The 22,182-nt window shown below is 34.3% G+C and overlaps 1 protein-coding gene across 1 annotated transcript in view; it reads right to left on the minus strand.

Moving 5' to 3' along the window:
- LOC100375230 (leucine-rich repeat and guanylate kinase domain-containing protein-like) overlaps window positions 1-22,182 on the minus strand; it is a 70,865-nt gene that overhangs the window by 35,113 nt on the left and 13,570 nt on the right. Inside the window, exons 2-11 of the mRNA XM_085496690.1 lie at window positions 13,843-13,950; window positions 13,198-13,279; window positions 12,784-12,884; window positions 11,345-11,426; window positions 10,184-10,308; window positions 9,447-9,590; window positions 8,025-8,192; window positions 4,755-4,861; window positions 4,250-4,369; window positions 3,959-4,055 (exon numbers count right to left, since the gene is read on the minus strand). Of these exons, the coding sequence (XP_085352816.1) occupies window positions 3,959-4,055; window positions 4,250-4,369; window positions 4,755-4,861; window positions 8,025-8,192; window positions 9,447-9,590; window positions 10,184-10,308; window positions 11,345-11,426; window positions 12,784-12,884; window positions 13,198-13,279; window positions 13,843-13,950 (1,134 nt within the window). The remainder of the gene's footprint in view (window positions 1-3,958; window positions 4,056-4,249; window positions 4,370-4,754; window positions 4,862-8,024; window positions 8,193-9,446; window positions 9,591-10,183; window positions 10,309-11,344; window positions 11,427-12,783; window positions 12,885-13,197; window positions 13,280-13,842; window positions 13,951-22,182) is intronic.

Consider the following 22,182-nt stretch of genomic DNA (forward strand, 5'->3'; position numbering starts at 1 on the left):
GTGCTCAATATCTGCCACATGTGTGAATATAGACTTACCAAAGTGTGTTCAATATCTGCCACATGTGTGAATACAGACTTACCAAAGTGTGCTCAATATCTGCCACATGTGTGAATATAGACTTACCAAAGTGTGTTCAATATCTGCCATGTGTGAATAAAGACTTACAAAAGAGTGTTTCAACATCTGCAACATGTGTGAATATAGACTTACAAAAGTGTGTTCAATATCTGCAACATGTGTGAATACAGACTTACAAAAGTGTGTTCAATATCTGCCACATGTGTGAATATAGACTAAACCAAAGTGTTTCAATATCTGCAACATGTGTGAATATAGACTTACCAAAGTGTGTTTCAATATCTGCAACATGTGTGAATATAGACTAACCAAAGTGTGTTCAATATCTGCAACATGTGTGAATATAGACTTACCAAAGTGTGTTCAAAATCTGCCACATGTGTGAATACAGACTTACCAAAGTGTGTTTCAATATCTGCAACATGTGTGAATATACTTACCAAAGTGTGTTCAATATCTGCAACATGTGTGAATATAGACTTACAAAAGTGTGTTCAATATCTGCCACATGTGTGAATATAGACTAAACCAAAGGGTGTTTCAATATCTGCAACATGTGTGAATATAGACTTACCAAAGTGTGTTCAATATCTGCAACATGTGTGAATATAGACTAACCAAAATGTGTTCAATATCTGCAACATGTGTGAATATAGACTTACCAAAGTGTGTTTCAATATCTGTAACATGTGTGAATATAGACTTACCAAAGTGTGTTCAATATCTGCAACATGTGTGAATATAGACTTACAAAAGTGTGTTCAATATCTGCCACATGTGTGAATATAGACTAAACCAAAGTGTGTTTCAATATCTGCAACATGTGTGAATATAGACTTACCAAAGTGTGTTCAATATCTGCAACATGTGTGAATACAGACTTACCAAAGTGTGTTCAAATTCTGTGACATGTGTGAATACAGACTTACCAAAGTGTGCTCAATATCTGCCACATGTGTGAATATAGACTTACCAAAGTGTGTCCAATATCTGTCACATGTGAATAAAGACTTACAAAAGAGTGTTTCAACATCTGCAACATGTGTGAATATAGACTTACCAAAGTGTGTTCAATATCTGCAACATGTGTGAATACAGACTTACCAAAGTGTGTTCAAAATCTGCCACATGTGTGAATACAGACTTATCAAAGTGTGTTTCATTATCTGCAACATGTGTGAATATAGACTTACCAAAGTGTGTTTAATATCTGTCACATGTGAATCAGAAAGACTTACAAAAGAGTGTTTCAACATCTGCAACATGTGTGAATATAGACTTACCAAAGTATGTTCAATATCTGCCACATGTGTGAATACAGACTTACCAAAGTGTGCTCAATATCTGCCACATGTGTGAATATAGACTTACCAAAGTGTGTTCAATATCTGCTACATGTGTGAATACAGACTTACCAAATTGTGCTCAATATCTGCCACATGTGTGAATATAGACTTACCAAAGTGTGTTCAATATCTGCCATGTGTGAATAAAGACTTACCAAAGTGCGTTTCAATATCTGCAACATGTGTGAATATAGACTAACCAAAGTGTGTTCAATATCTGTAACATGTGTGAATATAGACTTACCAAAGTGTGTTCAATATCTGCAACATGTGTGAATATAGACTTACCAAAGTGTGTTTCAATATCTGCAACATGTGTGAATACAGACTTGCCAAAGTGTGTTCAAAATCTGCCACATGTGTGAATACAGACTTACCAAAGTGTGTTTCAATATCTGCCACATGTGTGAATATAGACTTACCAAAGTGTGTTCAATATCTGCCATGTGTGAATAAAGACTTACAAAAGAGTGTTTCAACATCTGCAACATGTGTGAATATAGACTTACAAAAGTGTGTTCAATATCTGCAACATGTGTGAATACAGACTTACAAAAGTGTGTTCAATATGTGCCACATGTGTGAATATAGACTAAACCAAAGTGTGTTTCAATATCTGCAACATGTGTGAATATAGACTTACCAAAGTGTGTTCAATATCTGCAACATGTGTGAATATAGACTAACCAAAATGTGTTCAATATCTGCCACATGTGTGAATACAGACTTACCAAAGTGTGCTCAATATCTGCCACATGTGTGAATATAGACTTACCAAAGTGTGTCCAATATCTGTCACATGTGAATAAAGACTTACAAAAGAGTGTTTCAACATCTGCAACATGTGTGAATATAGACTTACCAAAGTGTGTTCAATATCTGCAACATGTGTGAATATAGACTAAACCAAAGTGTGTTCAATATCTGCAACATGTGTGAATATAGACTTACCAAAGTGTGTTCAATATCTGCCACATGTGTGAATATAGACTAAACCAAAGTGTGTTTCAATATCTGCAACATGTGTGAATATAGACTTACCAAAGTGTGTTCAATATCTGCAACATGTGTGAATATAGACTAACCAAAATGTGTTCAATATCTGCAACATGTGTGAATATAGACTTACCAAAGTGTGTTTCAATATCTGTAACATGTGTGAATATAGACTTACCAAAGTGTGTTCAATATCTGCAACATGTGTGAATATAGACTTACAAAAGTGTGTTCAATATCTGCAACATGTGTGAATACAGACTTACAAAAGTGTGTTCAATATGTGCCACATGTGTGAATATAGACTAAACCAAAGTGTGTTTCAATATCTGCAACATGTGTGAATATAGACTTACCAAAGTGTGTTCAATATCTGCAACATGTGTGAATATAGACTAACCAAAATGTGTTCAATATCTGCCACATGTGTGAATACAGACTTACCAAAGTGTGCTCAATATCTGCCACATGTGTGAATATAGACTTACCAAAGTGTGTCCAATATCTGTCACATGTGAATAAAGACTTACAAAAGAGTGTTTCAACATCTGCAACATGTGTGAATATAGACTTACCAAAGTGTGTTCAATATCTGCAACATGTGTGAATATAGACTAAACCAAAGTGTGTTCAATATCTGCAACATGTGTGAATATAGACTTACCAAAGTGTGTTCAATATCTGCCACATGTGTGAATATAGACTAAACCAAAGTGTGTTTCAATATCTGCAACATGTGTGAATATAGACTTACCAAAGTGTGTTCAATATCTGCAACATGTGTGAATATAGACTAACCAAAATGTGTTCAATATCTGCAACATGTGTGAATATAGACTTACCAAAGTGTGTTTCAATATCTGTAACATGTGTGAATATAGACTTACCAAAGTGTGTTCAATATCTGCAACATGTGTGAATATAGACTTACAAAAGTGTGTTCAATATCTGCCACATGTGTGAATATAGACTAAACCAAAGTGTGTTTCAATATCTGCAACATGTGTGAATATAGACTTACCAAAGTGTGTTCAATATCTGCCACATGTGTGAATATAGACTTACAAGTGTGTTCAAAATCTGCAACATGTGTGAATATAGACTTACAAAAGTGTGTTCAATATCTGCCACATGTGAGAATATAGACTTACCAAAATGTGTTCAATATCTGCATCATGTGTGAATATAGACTTACCAAAGTGTGTTCAATATCTGCCACATGTGTGAATATAGACTTACCAAAATGTGTTCAATATCTGCCACATGTGTGAATATAGACTTACCAAAGTGTGTTCAATATCTGCCACATGTGTGAATATAGACTTACCAAAATGTGTTCAATATCTGCCACATGTGTGAATATAGACTTACCAAAGTGTGTTCAATATCTGCCACATGTGTGAATATAGACTTACCAAAGTGTGTTCAATATCTGCCACATGTGTGAATATAGACTTACCAAAGTGTGTTCAATATCTGCAACATGTGTGAATATAGACTTATATAGTGCACATCAGGTTTATAATATTACTTACATGACTCTCAATATCTTGAAATGCATCTTGAGAGACAAAGTGAAAATCTCTGCCATCCAATTCACCACTATAAGGGGCTCGTGTTGTGTGTATTATACTAGCAATAAAGCAAAAATGTTAATGAACAAACTTTTATTTATTTATACTTGTGAGAATTGCTGATAACAGCCAAGATACATAAAGCATTGGTTTAGTTAATTTCAATACAATACACTTAGACTGACACTTAACATCAAAAATGTGTAATGCTATGTCAGGAATGACTCATTCTTGTACATCAGTTAGACTCACCCATATCCAAAGTAGTCTGGAAAGTCTTCTACCAGCTTATGAGCTAGTTCTCTTTTCCCAGAGCCAGACGGTCCAACCAGTGTTAGCATAGGATAAGGTGTTTCTATACTAGGTAAAGTACTGTGAAGTAATAAAATTTGGCTCAGAGTGAGCATGTCTCATTTGGTAGATACAGTAGGAAAGTTCTAGCTAAGTGTGTGATAGATAGCACTGGTTACGTATATATTAAAATTGAAACAATCAGTCACGTATAGATGTGGCTTTTCATATGTTATGGAGGAAAAACTAATATTCATTTAAAAACACAAAAATAACTGGCATATATAAGATAGTCATTTGGCATGTAGTGAATTTTGACTGAGAAGGCACAATAAAGAAAGAACCACTGGTAATTACATTACTTACAGCATTTATTTTTGTATATTTTTGATCAAATACATACTTTTAAGGATAGTGGATTTGGATATTTGGTATAATGAAATACAGTATTCAGTATGTACTTTACCTATCATAGATAACAGCTGGTTGGAGTAGAGAAAACACAACATGTTTGATATGGTCTCTGGCTGCTACTACTTTCATTGGTGGATTGAATGCATTCATTGATGTTACCTGGTGATAACAATTGTCACATAATATAAGGTTAACACTACTGTGTCCAATGTATAAAAAAGGAAGTGAATGAATGTGATGTCAAAAACCATGTATGCATCAACAGTTTACATGAGTTCTGATATGCCTTAGAATTCCTGATATAATGCTTTTTACAGAATGGCAAATTCTACTGTTTTTGGTGTTAGATATATCACAATACTTATTATTCATGTTTATAAGAACCTTCCATTACAGGTCACTAGACCATAATGATTGGCCACAACAACATTCATAACAAGCCATGCATGGCACAGTCCCTGTTAGTTATCAAATTTAAGATATATACCATATAATACCTCATATAAGCGCCATCCTGGATTAGGTGCCAGTACAATAGAAAAGGTGATAATTTTCACACCAATTAGGCGCCAGTCGAAGTTGAATGTTTGGGTAAAACCATGAAATTAGCGCCAGTGAATTCCCCATCTGGCCGACATCCGCCTAACACTTGAGCTAATCTTTCAGTAAATGAATGAACAGTGTTTACTCCAGGACGCGCAATTACACGATTCCCGCCCCGTTAAAGTCCTAATATAAACCGTGGTTTATATTATAATGTATCAATTTAAAAATTGGGCTCAAAAGTGGAGTTGAATAGGCGTCAGGAAAGAGTGAAAGGCCTTACTTTGGTTTTAAAATAGGCGTTACGAAATGTTGAAAAATTACAGTCATTCAAATAAAACTGTCCACATGATAAACAAGCAGCCTGTCGGCTGAAATAGCTCCGCTGTTAGCATTGCACATGGCAATTAAAGAACAGAAGATATCATTAGAAAATGAACAAATCTGAGAGAGGTCCACATGTAGTACCTATACCGGTATGTATAATATATCAAAGCAATTGGACTTGCGGTTTTCAACAAGAGGTCGAAAATATCACTTTTTACCAAAAATTACAAAAATATTCATCAAAATTAGAGAATTAAAGATATCATCATGAAATGAGCAAATCTGAGAGAGGTCCACATGTAGTACCTATATATGTAATATCAAAGCAATTGGACTTGCGGTTTTCAACAAGAAGTTGAAAATATCACTTTTTATAAAAAATTACAAAAATATTCACCAAAATTAGAGAATTGAAGATATCATTATGAAATGAACAAATCTGAGAGAGGTCCACATGTAGTACCTATATATGTAATATCAAAGCAATTGGACTTGCGGTTTTTAACAAGAAGTTGAAAATATCACTTTTTACCAAAAATGACAAAAATATTCACCAAAATTAGAGAATTGAAGATATCATCATGAAATGAACAAATCTGAGAGAGGTCTACCCAAGGTACATATACACCAAGTATCAAAGCATTCAGGCTTGTAGTTTTCAAGAAGAAGTCGAAAAAGTAAAACATTGACACGGACGACGGAGGACCACGGACAATCACTCATACGATAAGCTTCGCTCGACAAAGTCGACAGCGGAGCTAAAAAAATACTCAGTATATTGAATGTAATATGCAATTATTTTAATTTTCTTGGTAAAGAAAAGTAAATTCTAAAAGAAGTTTCAAATAAACACGAATTGCATTGCTTAGTAGCAAATGATCACCCTACCGTAGCGTAATCCGTCCATGCTGTGGTTCACAAGTGAATAACTTGCTTGTTTTCGAAGTGTTGAAATTGGTGATTATTATTCAGTAGTGATTATAGTAACGCACGAAAAATAAATCCGTTGAAATGTTATGAAATGCAAGTAAAATTCAACTTTGTTTCACCGTAAGCAAATGATTTCAGTCACATGTAAACGGCCGATACGATACGATATCCGCCATGTCTTCAAATGCACACGAGACGTGTTTATTTACCGGATAGGTCAAGTTGCTAATTAACCGATCAAAATGCTGGATGGTGCCCACGTGTCTGAATTACCATAGCTCATTTAATATGTTAATGACAGTTCAGCGACCTCATGGTGAACGCAACACGAAAGAGATTTACCGATAATGTACTTAATGACTTTGATTTCCATGGGAAAACGGCATGATTTTTTTTTAAATCAAGAAATTATTTGTTTTGGAAAGATAAACTGAGCATTTGAAGAATAATTTAACATTGTTTACAGTGATAACAGCTCATTGTTGAAACGAAGCTTACCCATTCACGTTAGTCACGATAAAAATCATTGAATAGGCGTCCAAAATGATTTAAACGTCCGAAAAATGAAACCAAAATATTTAAAAAAAAAACATGATTTCTTGGTCTCATTTTATTTTAAAAACCAAACTGCCGTTTAACGGCCAAGGGCGAATTTACGGCAGAATCCGGTACATTGTATAGACAGGATTCCTCTGATTGTAAGGTAAGTTACCGTAGTTCTGAGTGTGTGAACAAATGACTGACCTCAATTAAGCGCCAATTGCAACAAAGTTGCCAAAATGTGACCTCAAATTAGCGCCAGACAGAAATGGAAATGTATCAAAGTGGCGCTTATATGAGGTATTATACGGTAGTTTTGTTTATAGTAATATAGCTGGAATATAAACATGTCAGGAATAGGATTATGAGGATTGTTTAACATTTAAATGATTGACATTTGTATCTGATAGTCAAACAAGTATTGAGAGATATTGCTCTGGAACAGCATTCAAAATCCGCCATTTTGGATACATGTATAATGAATATTTAAAATTTGAACATAATCAGTCACAGCAAGTCAGAGATATGGCACAAGAACCACATTCATTTAAAAAAAATGGCCACCAGTCGGCCATTTTCAATCTTATCTGAAAAAAAAAAAATTTATGTGCATCAAGATCCTATAATGTCCAACATCTATACCAAGTTTGAACAAAATGTAAACAGCAGAGAAATGCTTGATTTTGATGATTTTTAGAACAAAAATGGCTGCCATTCGGCCATCTTGAATCAGATCGTGAAACAAATTGATGTGCATATATATAATATCATGTATAATGTATGTGTGAAGTTTGATTGTGATTGGTCCAGGCATTTCTAGGATACAGGTCCGGACGTACACACACACGCACGCACACACGGACGGACGGACGCACAGAGGTCAATACATAAGTCCCAGTTTTCGAGCTGCGTCCAAAAGGGGACTAATAATATGGCCTACACAATGTCAAGTAACCAGATTGCAAAATAAATTAGCTGTCACCTTTTCTTCCACCTCTACTCTCCTTCTGTCCAGCTGTGTCAACTGCTGCAGTCTGTACAATAGACACAAGCGATAATCTTCTAATTCTTGAATTGGATTTCGGAGTAAATTTAACTCTCTCAATAATTTCAAGTCTCTGATGTATTTCACCTCAGTGATGTCATCTATCTGTGGCAAAAAATAAAGTCAAGTTTTAATATTAAATAATGTTGTTCCTGTGCAGATTATCTCTTATGCCATATACTGATATACACTCTTAGTAATCCCTGGTTTCTTGTTGTGAAAAAGTGTTCTTAACTAAATAAAATATATTTGAGAAGGATTATCAACTGGTAAACAATTAATATCTGCAAGTACCGATTAGTGTTAATATCTCTGCACTTAAATATATTTCCAATATTTCTGCCAAATTTACATATCCACAATAATATGATTTGCATAAAAGGGCTATTATATCAATTCAAGCTTTGGTGACCAGCTAAAGGGCTCCTTAAATAATAACACATGCTTGTGAGGGCAATATCACAATTTGTTGCCTGCCCCGAGGGCAGACAACAAATTGTGATATTTATTTTATCACATCGAAGAGACATCAACCATGCACAATCACACCCGCTCTCCTACAAAATAACAACACTTTTATTTGAAGTAGGCAATATTTTATTTTATCACACTACTTAATAACATACATATATTGTTTGATGAAAAAAACTGTGAAATACATGTACACTCAGTAAATGTTATTTTCAGCCACGGATACTCTTTTTAGTAACCGTGTTATAGCGGTGTGAATCACTCAATTTATGGAAAATAACATTTTTAAAATGAATTGAGAAATTCGTAAACGCAAGTTATTTGATCAATCTCAAGATAAAAATGCCGTGGAAGTGACTAAAATTACTTTCGCGCCTTCTATACACAAATCACACAGCTTTAGATCGTTTTGGGTTAGCATCAGGGTGGAACAAGCAGAAATGCTCACAGCGTAGAACGCGTCGCAGCAACCACAGCTGCGACAGCTTTGCTGTACATTTTTGCTTCATATAAAAATTACCCTAAACATCAAAACAGAGTATCTTACTTAATATCCATTCTGGATGGATAAAGATCCTTCAAAACCTTGTGATCAAACCCGAAAACTACAGCGGCCGGGACAGCACCAGTGCTGCGAACGACAATTTGTTATGCGTAGTGTCGTTGGGCAGTAGTTTCAGTGACGTCATCCATGTGATATACCCATGTAATATCCACTTTGCGGGCAATACACCATGTAATATCCATTTTTATTCAATGTCATGTGACTGAATCTCAACCAATCACAGCATGCGCAACAGCAGTGAGATGTGATAAATATTGAATAGCTAAGGGAGCTATGACATCATTAACTTGACCATGAACAGCTAAGGGAGTGCTGTCACTTACCTCATTACCTTCTAAGTCTACCATTTCAAGAACATCATGGTTCTGTAAACCTTTCATGCTGCTTATCAGATTGCCAGCAACATTAAAAAACTGCAAATAAGACAATGTCTCCAAATTTTCTATTTTTTGTATTTCATTGCCTCTCTGTGTAAAGATACCAAAGACAGTGTTAGAGGTTTATGCAACTATTACAACAAGATTGATTAATTGACTACAATTCAAATATTAAAGTAATATTTGGATCAATTGGAATATGCCTTATTATTATACATCTAGCTCTGTAAATACCAGAATACATGTACTCAAGCATTGTAGGCTACGGTACAAAACCTTTACTGCACGATGCACTGGAACATAATTTTCCAGCATTTTGTGAATAACCACATATTATGACAATGAAATTAACAATCCTAAACCATGGATCTGCAAACCTGATTGCGCCATTGCATCATAGGAGATATAATTTGAATGGCTTGTTTGGAATTTTCTAAATATACAACTAATCATGCTTTGTTCTAGAACAATCTATTACCTGATACTGAATCTCATACTTTCAATCATCCAAATAACATACACAGACAGAGCTTGCACACTCACATTGTCAAAAAGAGCAATTTTGCAGGACACTTCAAGAAGATGTATCACTACTGACTTGCATGACAGAAATAATTTAAACCAGCTGTGATTGTTTTGGGGTTGATTTAGCCATAAGTTAGGCTGGAAACTGAGAAACTTACCAAGTTCAAATATTTAATTGGCAAATGATCCAGGTTTGAAATTTGCTTTATCTTATTATGTGCCATACTCAGATAGTTTAGTCGCCTACAAGATGTCAAACCTTGGATTTCACTGATTTTATTATCTGATGGAAAGACATGTTAAGATCCAAAATACACTACACAACATGGTGTAAAAACACAATAAAATATAGTAGATTCAATGACACAAGCTGATCAATGCATATGAAAGAGAAACAGTTAAAAAAAAACAGAATAAGCAAACCATGCATGGCACAGTCCCTGTTAGTTATCGAATTAAAGATATATAATTTTGTTTATAGTAATATAGTTGGAACATAAACATGTCATTGTCAGGAATATGATTATGATGATTGTTTAACATTAAAATGATTGACATTTGTATCTGATCATCAAACGAGTACTTGTCCATATTGAGAGATATTTCTTAGGAACAGTTTTAAATAAACACAAAATCAATGTATATATCTATAACATGATGTATAAAGAATATATAAAATTTGAACATAATCAGTCAAAGCATGTCAGAGATATGGCTTTAGAAGCCCTTTCATTAAAACAAAATGGCCGCCAGTCAGCCATTTTGAATCCGATCTGAAAAAAAGAATGACATGCATCAGGAACCCAAAATGTCTAATGTATGTACCAAGTTTGAATAAAATCCACCCATAAAAGGCAGAAATGCTTAAAATTTGATGATTTTTTAGCACAAAAATGGCCACCATTCGGCCATTTTTAATATGATCGTCAAACCAATATATCTGTACATCTATGACATGATAAATATTTAAAATTTGAACATAATCAGTCAAAGTCAGTCAAAGCAAGTCAGAGATATGACATTAGAACCACATTCAATAAAACAAAATGGCACCCAGACGTCCATTTTGAATGTTATCTGAAAAACAAAATGATGTGCATCAAGGTCCTATAATGTCCAATAGATATACTAAGTTTGAACAAAATCCATCTGTAAACAGCCTAGAAATGCAAATATAGGTTTTTAATTAAGTTAAAAAAAAATGTACTGTGAAATATGTCTTTTTAGCTAGTATGTAGTTTTAGCCAGATTCAAGATATCACTGAAACAGCAATGTGTTTTACATTCTTCTCTTTAAACACAGGAGATCAAAAGGATACTATCAAGATTAAGTTTAGTAAGCGCAGCATGTTCTGATAAATCAGTCATTTCTTCTATCTGGTTGTAAGACAGATCAACCTCCTGCAACAATAATAATAATAATAATAATAATAATAATAATAAAAATAATTGTAATTTCATTCATGGTGGAGTGAATTCAATCATTGTTGTAATTTCATTATGTGACACATCTAACTCAATCAGACACTCACCTGAAGGTTAAATAGTGGAGTGAATTCTAACACTGTTGTAATTTCATTATGTGACACATCTAACTCAATCAGACACTCACCTGAAGGTTAAATGATGTAGTGAATTCTAACACTGTTGTAATTTCATTATGTGACACATCTAACTCAATCAGACACTCACCTGAAGGTTAAATGATGTAGTGAATTCTAACACTGTTGTAATTTCATTATGTGACACATCTAACTCAATCAGACACTCACCTGAAGGTTAAATGATGTAGTGAATTCTAACACTGTTGTAATTTCATTATGTGACACATCTAACTCAATCAGACACTCACCTGAAGGTTAAATGATGTAGTGAATTCTAACACTGTTGTAATTTCATTATGTGACACATCTAACTCAATCAGACACTCACCTGAAGGTTAAATGATGTAGTGAATTCTAACACTGTTGTAATTTCATTATGTGACACATCTAACTCAATCAGACACTCACCTGAAGGTTAAATGATGTAGTGAATTCTAACACTGTTGTAATTTCATTATGTGACACATCTAACTCAATCAGACACTCACCTGAAGGTTAAATGATGTAGTGAATTCTAACATTGTTGTAATTTCATTATGTGACACATCTAACTCAATCAGACACTCACCTGAAGGTTAAATGGTGGAGTGAATTCTGTGGGGGACGATACGTTGCGGATATGGAAATGTAACGAAATATAGTATGCAAAATTATCTGCTACACAATCAGCACCAATCACCACAGAAGAACGACTTAATGAAAACTCAGAATTTATTCACTAACGGAAAACCCGCTGGCAATCCGGAGACTTACAACTCGATATCAACGATATAACACAAATTGTAAGAATGATACAGAATTGGCAGTATGCCCTTGATATACATCGATAAACTCTTGACCGTGTAAGAAAATTAGTGGGAAAACTTCTAATTGGATGAATATAAAAATTGAAACAAAAGAACACACTGCGGTGGTTTCTACCACGTTCGCATTCATGTCGTCGTCTCACTTCAGAATCCGTATTTTGCAACAATGTATATGTCAGAATACAGTATTATTGAACTTGTATAAAACGTAATGAATAAAGCGATTAACAAATATTGCATGTTTCAATTACAATGCTTCACAGATAAATGATTCAGAAATTACTCCGACAAATTCCAACACTGTTGTAATTTCATTATGTGACACATCTAACTCAATCAGACACTCACCTGAAGGTTAAATGGTGGAGTGAATTCTAACACTGTTGTAATTTCATTATGTGACACATCTAACTCTATTAGATGTGGCATGTGACCTAGAGGTGTTAAATCTAGAAAAATAATAAATAAACATGACAAAAGTCTTGAAGCTATGATGACAAATGATAATCAATGTATTTTTGTCCTGGGTGGTGAGGGTGCATTCTTCTAACTTAGCTGTTAATTTAGTACTACCGGTACATATAAGTTGTGAGCTGAAGTTGTTGCAATTCACAAATTTGAGGTACATATCCTAACAGAGAGCAAGTAAATGTGACAAAGTATTCATCTTGAACATACAGCTTATGAATCTTAATAATTTACCAACTAAATAATAATTTGAAAAAGAATCCAAAGTAAAGTTACTACAAATGATCTATTTACCTGTAATGCGATTGTATGGAATCTCCACTTTCTGTAGGTGAATATAGTTTTGTAATATTCCAAGATCAATCAAGTTATAACCCTATATGGTGACAAAACAGAAAATGTATTCAAGTAATAAACCATAGCCCAGCCCAATGATAGTACTGAAATATTATTTAGTGAGTGGTGCACCATAGTGCATGTGTGACAGAGGCGTGTCTATGGTTGAAACAAGTCGTATTGTATTAATGCAGCATAAAATACAACTATTTTGCAATGCACAGTTCATGTTGTGTACTTAATCTAAGTGGGCCATCTTCAACTGAACTGTGAAATCATCAGATAAGGTATATGTGAGATTTGAACAGAATTGGTCCAGGGGTGTCCGAGATACAGCTTTTGACACACAGGGATTATAAAGTAATTACTTGTAAGCAGCATCAGAAGATACATGAATGACTGCTAGCTGCCTAGGCAGCATGTATGTAACCACTGTAAACATAAAAATCTGTTGCTGATCTGAGCTATAACGTTAAACTGATAACAATTGAAGCAATTGAAATAAATCATAAATCAATGACAAAAGCGTATAAATACTTCAATTTTAATAACCATGAAGATATATTAGGAAAGAACAGAAAGAGGTATCCTGATATTACTTACTGGTAGAGTGAGATGAAGGAATGCCTGCATTGTACTACATGCTGTCCTTCCCAGTAGAGACAGACCATTAGCCACTGTGGCTTCATCTAGAACACCATCAGGAGACAACTAACCAAAAAAAAACATATATAAATACACCATCAACTGTACACAATGTTATAGGCCCATTATAGCAAACATATCTTGAGTGCAGAGCATGCCATTTGAGGAGAGTGTCAAAACATGACCCAGAAGCCCCAATTCTAACTCTCAGATGAAAAAGCTTCTCAATTGTAGGAGAATGCATTTTTTAATATCACTTTTCATTCACTAAACATTATGTAGTAAAGCTATATATAGTCAATTGTAGTTTTGTTTTCTTTGCATTGTTTACATTTTACACTGGCTGTACACATCATTTCACCCACTCCAATTTTCTTGTGATCATGACAGCTCATTCATCACTGAGCTTGTAGCATCAACATTTATGAGACACTATTAGCTACATTACACAAAGTGTTTCCACAGGAAGCAATAGCTACATTGTAAGCTATATAGCTATATTATTGGCAAAATAATGTCTCATACTGCAATATTACTCTTCTATACTTTCTTCTATATCTCTGCTCCCTTCTGTCGACACACAGCCAGCAAAGACAAACAAAGGTCACGGCATTGTAGTGGCGTCAAAAACATTGCGTGTGATTCAACAAATAGGGAAGTATTTTGATCCACTCCCCCATTTACATTAAGTGTCAGAAGTATTACAGAGCTTATTTGCAGACTCGCTAGCGAATTGGCTAACTGCTTGGGTTTAGACTGAACAGTTGGCTTCTGAATCTCGTTGGCGCAAACTTGTAGTCGTGCAAATTAGCTGCACAATACTTGTGTAATAATGTGCCAAACAAATACAGGTAGATTAGATAGTAATTAAACCAGTCCTTCTGTACTATGCAGATATTTGGTCAGGTGATATAGTTAAACAGACAATGGATCTGTGCAACTTTGCAGCTCCAATGGAAAAACTCCACACCAAATTTTGTAAGATTTTGTTTACCTGATCTAGGGAGATATCCTATTGTCATAGAAAGCACTAGGCAAATGATAAAATATAGAAGATAAGGATTATGCCAGAAAACACACTAATGAGCGAAGCATATAAAATGCACTTGAAAATGCACACTTTAAGTACACAAAATTGGGTATCCAGTGTGATTCAAATATTAGATGAATTAAAACTTATTATCTAGAAAAATAATAAGTTAAAACACACTGAAGTCTTAATAAAAGACGTTTGTGAAAAACTTGAAGTACAATGTCAAAAAAGATGCGAGGAATTTATGCACAGTGACAACAAAAGCACAATAAAAATTAACTGAACATACAGAAAATTAATAAGAAAAATACTATCGCTCTGCAATGACCAAACTCAAGATATTGTAAAGGGGTTAATTATTCACTGGGTTTTAATTTTGCTTATTTCGCTGACTGGAAAATGCGCTAAAATTAAAACCCAGTGAATATGTAAAATTTAGCATAGAACACATTATCTAAATGAATGAAATTTTATTTCACCAGAAACAGTGTATACATTGAGTAGTAAATTATAAATAAATAAATAAATAAATAAATAAATAAATAAATAAATAAATAAATAAATAAATAAATAAATAAATAAATAAATAAAATTAATAATAGTAGTAATTACAATGATAGTAATATAGTATATATTTTTGTTTCTGGTGGGGTCACAGAAATAGCTTATTCAAGCTAATCTAGTCTGTGACCTATGATCCAAGATATATAATAAAGTAATGACAAGCTAAGATGCACAAGACATAGTTAAAGCATGTAATGAATACTATAATACACAAGTAACCTGTAGAATGCTGTGTGGATAATATTTTTATATTGCTTTTTGTTGCATTTGCAGCAAATAGTTACCAAACAGTGAAAGATCGATAGGATTGGATATACCTCTCAACTGGCTTCACATGCATAGTTCAAGACAGCCTAACCGGTGCTTATACCAGGATTTAGTTACAGCACCTAGGCGGTATGTGGTTACAGCTTCATGTTCCGAGTAATCGCAAGAAATTGACATGACAATAGAAATTCATGAAAGACTGGCACTCCCATGCAATTAACAGCGAGTGAAATTCCTGGGATTGAAACATATATTTTGAAGTCACTGATGTAGGCAATGAATAACTCGAAGTTGACATAAAGACGAGGTAGTTTATTTAATCAGTGCTCAACTAGAGGCTGAAATTATAATTAATTTGTTTTTTCAATTTCTCCTGAAGTCAAATAGAATACACTGGTGAAACGCGGTTGTAACCGTGGGTGAAAGGATGTTTTGGGGTGTAGTTTACATTGTGTATGGAGTGGTAGAATTGGGTGTAATTTGTTCATTTCCAACTCTTATGAAGTCACATAGAATTTCACTTAATTTATTTTTGCCGACATGTTTTCAAGCATTACATGTGAATCCAATTTCACTGTGCTGTGTCTCAATAGAGTGTGAGGGAAATGGCATTTTCACTAGAATTTATTTCAGGGAAAAAAAGTTTTCAGTGATAATGTCCCATATTTGATTATTTCATATTAAAGAAAGAACGTGCAACAAACCGGGATAGCAATTTAGGTCGGGGAACCCAATTGCCCATTAATCTGCTCCAAGACAGTTCTGCGACCTAGCGACACGTGTCAGTGTACGTGTGAAAATAATATAATCAGACGTCTAATTTGAGTCGTCCAAATAAATAACTCTTGGATGTTTGAGCTTCATGTACGTCGCTATATCGAGTCCCATATCGAACAGGACGCGGCACGACGACTGTCGCCCTTTAGTTGGAACCACGACAGAACCAGAACTTAAACTGGGCGACTACGATACACGGTTTATGTTGAAGTTAAAAGTTCCTCCACAGATATGTGCGATGGCAAACATGCCGTGCAAGTGCGGTACTCCACTGACGGAATGACTTTCGTTGACATCGGTCGTCGCTGACTCGTGAGCTGCCCACTACAACTTCGTTTGTGATGTTGCTTGCTGGTCGTGGATAGACTGAGTCTTGGTTACCGGTTAAATGTTGCTCATTTGGCGTAGGTAATCTTTATTTGGAACTGAGGAACGCCGCAACGTCGACAGCAGAAACCTCCTGGTATCTCGATGTTGATGGTTGTGGCTTCATAGTAATCGCAGATTTTACTGCGGGTCCAGGCTGCGGGTGGATCTTCTGAGAGCCCTTCAAGATTTATAAAACTCAGTTTCCAGGTGGTCAACATACATTAAGTTCTCCCAATCCTAGTATTCTATGTGATGTACATCTAACATGCCAAAAATGCTGGTGAACGATTTGAACCTGACAAAAATAGCAGACGGAAATGTGTTTACAAAATAAAAATAGTGATTACTTGAAATAGATACTAGTAAGGGGAGGGGATAAAAAAAAGTTATATAACATTTTATTATTCAATAATTTATTAAAATACATAAGTTTGTCCAACTCCCTGTGATACAACACCTCAGACATAGCTCACTGTACTCGGCTTCAGTGTGGGCACAAAGTTACTATTTGAATTTTTGATATCTTTTTTCATTAATGAGAAAGTTGACCCCAAAGTTAGAGTAACTGTTCACCAGGAATGGCTTTTTAACTCTTTGTTCATACTTGACAGGCAGGTCGTACCATCACTAATTGGAAAAACACTCCTGACCCACCGCTACCATGGCAAAGCCAAATCTGTTTTTTGAATACTTTTGCCCCACATTGTTACACTGTCAACGTAATCCCAACACAACTTTGAACTTTGAATAAAATGTAAATGCTGCCTCCAATCTAGAAAATACTATCGCAAAACGGTTGGAAAAAATATATTTAACAGCTGAATACGTCCTAGCAATAAAGTAAAGTGACTTCTAAAGACTGAATGTTATTTTGCGAACCTTGTATAAGGTGCCCAGTTTTAGTTGTAAATCGACGTTAGCTTCACGTTCATGTCCTACCATGGTAACAGTCGAAAACATATTGCTTGTTTTTTACCGGCTTGTTTTCAATGGCAACCGAAGTATTTTTATCCAGTTCAAATCGTTCAGCAACATTTTTGGCATATTAGGTGTACATCACATGGAATACTACGATTGAGAGAACTTGATGTATGTTGACTGAGTTTTATCATAGTACGAAGTACCAGGAGGTTTCTGCTGGCGACGTTGCGGCATTACCCAGTTCCAAATAAAGATTACCAATGCCAAATGAGCAACATTTTAACTGGTAATCAAGGTTTATTTAATCCATGGCTAACAAGCAACATCACAAGTGAAGTTGTAGCATGCAGTACTAGTAAGTCATCCCGTCAGTGGAGTACCGCTGTAGCACGGCATGTTTGCCTTCAGCATTGTATTCAAACGAATCACTTGGTGAGCCATTCTCGTTCAAACCCGGGATTCGATCAATAGGGGAGTTTCAGTAAAAAAACACATTGCAAATCATGCAAGTTCAAGATTTTCAAACCAATATACAAAAACAGAAATGTTCAGAGATGCAAAAGAAGAATAGATATTACTTTTCACTATACACATCTCTGTTGATACTATCCCTCACATATTCTGCTCCCAATTACTCCTGCGTAAAATGGACTAGCCTCTTTTCATGTTGACATTCAGAGTAAAATCATGTGACAGGCTGTGAAAATTGGCTGTTGCATACTCTTTCGCCGGTCTGGAAAATGTGTTTAATTAGCTCTCATTCAAGCAACAATGCAGATTTCCCAGTGGGAGTGAAACTATTCGACTCTGCCATTAAAAAATAGGGGTGTTTTCAGCAAAAAACGAATAACCCTGAAATGCACACAGCATACTGAATTTCGGAACAAATCGTGCATTACTTACAGCAGCAGAATACCACAGAAATATCAGACGAAACATGAAAACACTATTTATTGTATTTCAACCTGAACCCTCTATATTGCAATTCAAGGAATTAACCCCATATATATATATATGTGCATCCATTTCCCACCTTGGTATCACCCACCCCTGAAAACAAACTCTTAATACCACGCTGAAGCGTTTGGTAATAAAGCAATGCAGAAACACTCACACGCTCTGATAAAATAAAACAACGTAACATACAAATACAAATAATACTGATAGGAAAGTAAAATTTACATATCTTCTAGAAGATACCTTTTTAAGTGACATTTGAAAGACTGTCTATTTTGTACACTTTTTATGCGATTGGGAAGTGAGTTCCAGTGAAAGCATATTTGAGAGTATGTTGATTTAATGCGAGATTGACCTTGGGAGTATAATAGTTGTCGCCTGCAGCATATCTTGTAGGGTAATTATGGGGTAGTGTGTCTAGATATTTGTCAATACTATGGGCATATTGCTTCTTCTTTAAGTCAAAAACGAACAAACAGGTGTGTAATATACAGAGCTTATGAATAATTAAAACAAAATAAAACAGTAAATTTAAAACTCACTGAATATGCTTGAAATGGTAAATCAGCGAAATTTAAACCCAATGAAAATTAGTCATTTTACAGTAAGTGCCCAATCGCTTACAAATTGAAATGGGAAGGTACAATAATGTACTAATCTCTGATAGAAAATGTTCAGTTTGTGAAATTGAAAATGGGCAACACTTCTTGCTGTCATGTCAGTTATACCACAGTCCTTCAACACTCGGTTGGGAAACGGTAATACCGCTTTTGTCTCAATGGGTGTTTTGCATTCATCAAATTGTTTATTCGTTAATCAATGTGAGCAGAAGCCTCCTTTGCTATTAACATAAAATTAGCATATGGTATGACATAATTTTTAACACAAGCTTTTTTGTTTTACATCTACGCATACATTGTACATATACACTTTGGGTTGATTTTTGCTACAACAAGAGACGGTACATTATTTACCGAAATGTGGAAAAACTATGAGGATTTTGTCGATTTCAACAAAAGTGATATTGATTGGAATGATATATTGGGAGAGGGACCAGAGAATGTTGCTGCTGAATGCATGAAAGAAGGCGACGGCAACGGAGCCATCCGTTCTGTCTATCAAAAGCCTATCAAACGTAGTTTATGTGTTAATACATATAAAAACAAATCAAAATTTTACAGAACAGCCGTTAAAACAGGATTGGGCACTTTTTTGAACTTCCACCTTAATATTAATATTAATAAAATAATAGTCAAGTCAGAAAAGTGTGTTTGGAAGGGTTGTTAAAATCAGATACTCTCACTATAACATCGACTATGGTCATTCAAATCGCCATCTTGATATAACATGAACAAATTTTGTATGCTCTAAATTCACAGCGATTTTCTGAGAAGAATATCAGAATTCAGCCACACCAAAATGATTTAGTTATTTCCAAGATATAAATCAACAGTTCTTCAAAATTCTAGTCATCAATATTAAAAAAAACCTTTGAACAGTTGTTTTCTTCGAGCGATACTTGCTTCATGGGTGAATAAAAGTATCCACAGGGGCAAAATGATTGGTAAACCCTTTAATGCTGTTTCTACACAAAATAATCTATACTGGGGAACAATTTAAATATTAAACTCAAAAAATATGATGACTGTGACCGTTTTAGATATAGGAATGCATTTTCACAGGTGAAAATAACACGTCACTCTGCAATGAACAGTGCTGGCTTTGACGGATTGAATTTGAAAATCTTAATTTTTTATGTCAATTAAATGAATATCTTTTAAATTACACATGCCTTATCAGGAAGCTTTTACGAACACAAATACACACTCAACTCAGAATAATTTTGAAATAAGCTGTACAAAATGGCAAACATTCACAGGTGCAGAACGCAAGACAGTGTAGATCTAGGAAGACCCCAAGATGCTATGACGTCATCGGTTTCACTCCACAAGCATAAGGTGCACTGTTACCAGCAATCGGGCGATTAACACCTTACAACAAAGGCGTTTCCCAACCGGGTGTTGAGAGACTATGGTTATGCGCTAAAGAAAGAGAAAGTTTGTTCAAAAAACACAACATTAATCATGACAATAAAAACAATGAACAGTTATTAATTAATATTTTAAATAATAAAGATGAAAACATAAATGATGCGACGAAACACATCTATAACTGTTTAAATATACGAGAAAATTCAATTAAAAATGGAATGCTTAAACCAATTGCTTCAGAAAATACAAATTCACCATTTTTTCTAAGTTTAGAAATTTGAGCATCTTCATTTTTTTCCCTGTATTGTTAGTGTTAGTTATTTTTTATGTATTTTCAGAATGTATTACCGGTACATTATTATACTTTTCATCTACATTGTATTCTATTCTACAAATTTGATGATGGTCTCCCAACGCCACAATTTCTTTGAAAGAACGGAATTTCAACATTAAATTATACATTTAAAATAATAATAACTTTATTACACAACTAAATCATCAGAGGATTTAGTAAGGTAATGAGAATAACAAGACATAATTAAACAAAGATAATGAAAGGAAACAATAAAACTTAAAAAAAAAAATTAAAGAAATATCAAAATAAAAACTTCACTATTCTTGCAACTTTTAATCAGGGGATTTATAGATAGTATCTTTAAGGTATAGTGAAAAGGGTTTTTGCATTTTTCATTACCACAAGAAAAATATCCACTGGTAAATTAGACTTGAGATCACAATTTTCAAAAAAGTCTTTTCCTTTCACTTTTAAAGGAAGGACATTAAGGATAAAATGCTTCTCATCATCAAGAGAATTTATGTTACATCTTTTACATGTTCTGTCATCTAACAAAATTTTGGGTTTGTTTCTTTTCCCTAGTTCAATCTCTAGATTGTGATCACTGAGTCTAAATTTACTTAACATTTTTCAAAGGTTAAAATTATTTATATTTTTCAGATAATTTTTAAAATCAATATTTTCTTTAAATAAACAGTAAGTCCTCAATTTATTCGTTTCACCATCCTTACTATTTGCTTTTGTTAATTGATTTTACCAAGACAACATATAATTATTTGTTTCAATTTAATTACTTTTGATAATTGATTACTGTTACTCACAATAAATTTTTCTTCAATTTTGCTAACATCATGTTCCCATAATAAGTTGTCTACATACTTAATCCATGTTGACTGTGATATTACTGTTTCATTTAATGCAGCCTGAAGGATATTGTTACCAGACAAAGTGCTCAGTGTATACATTAAGGCCTTCAATCTAATAAGAATTCTGCCTAATTCACCCTGATGCCTATGGTTGGGTTCACTTTTCTAACACCCAAAACAACACGATAGAACTGATTACACACCTGTTCCAAGTTGTTGGCATCATTTGATAATTCACAAGCCCAAATTTCAGACCTA

Source organism: Saccoglossus kowalevskii, chromosome 3 (assembly GCF_978046115.1).
Source record: "Saccoglossus kowalevskii chromosome 3, keSacKowa6.1, whole genome shotgun sequence".
Classification (NCBI taxonomy): domain Eukaryota; kingdom Metazoa; phylum Hemichordata; class Enteropneusta; family Harrimaniidae; genus Saccoglossus; species Saccoglossus kowalevskii.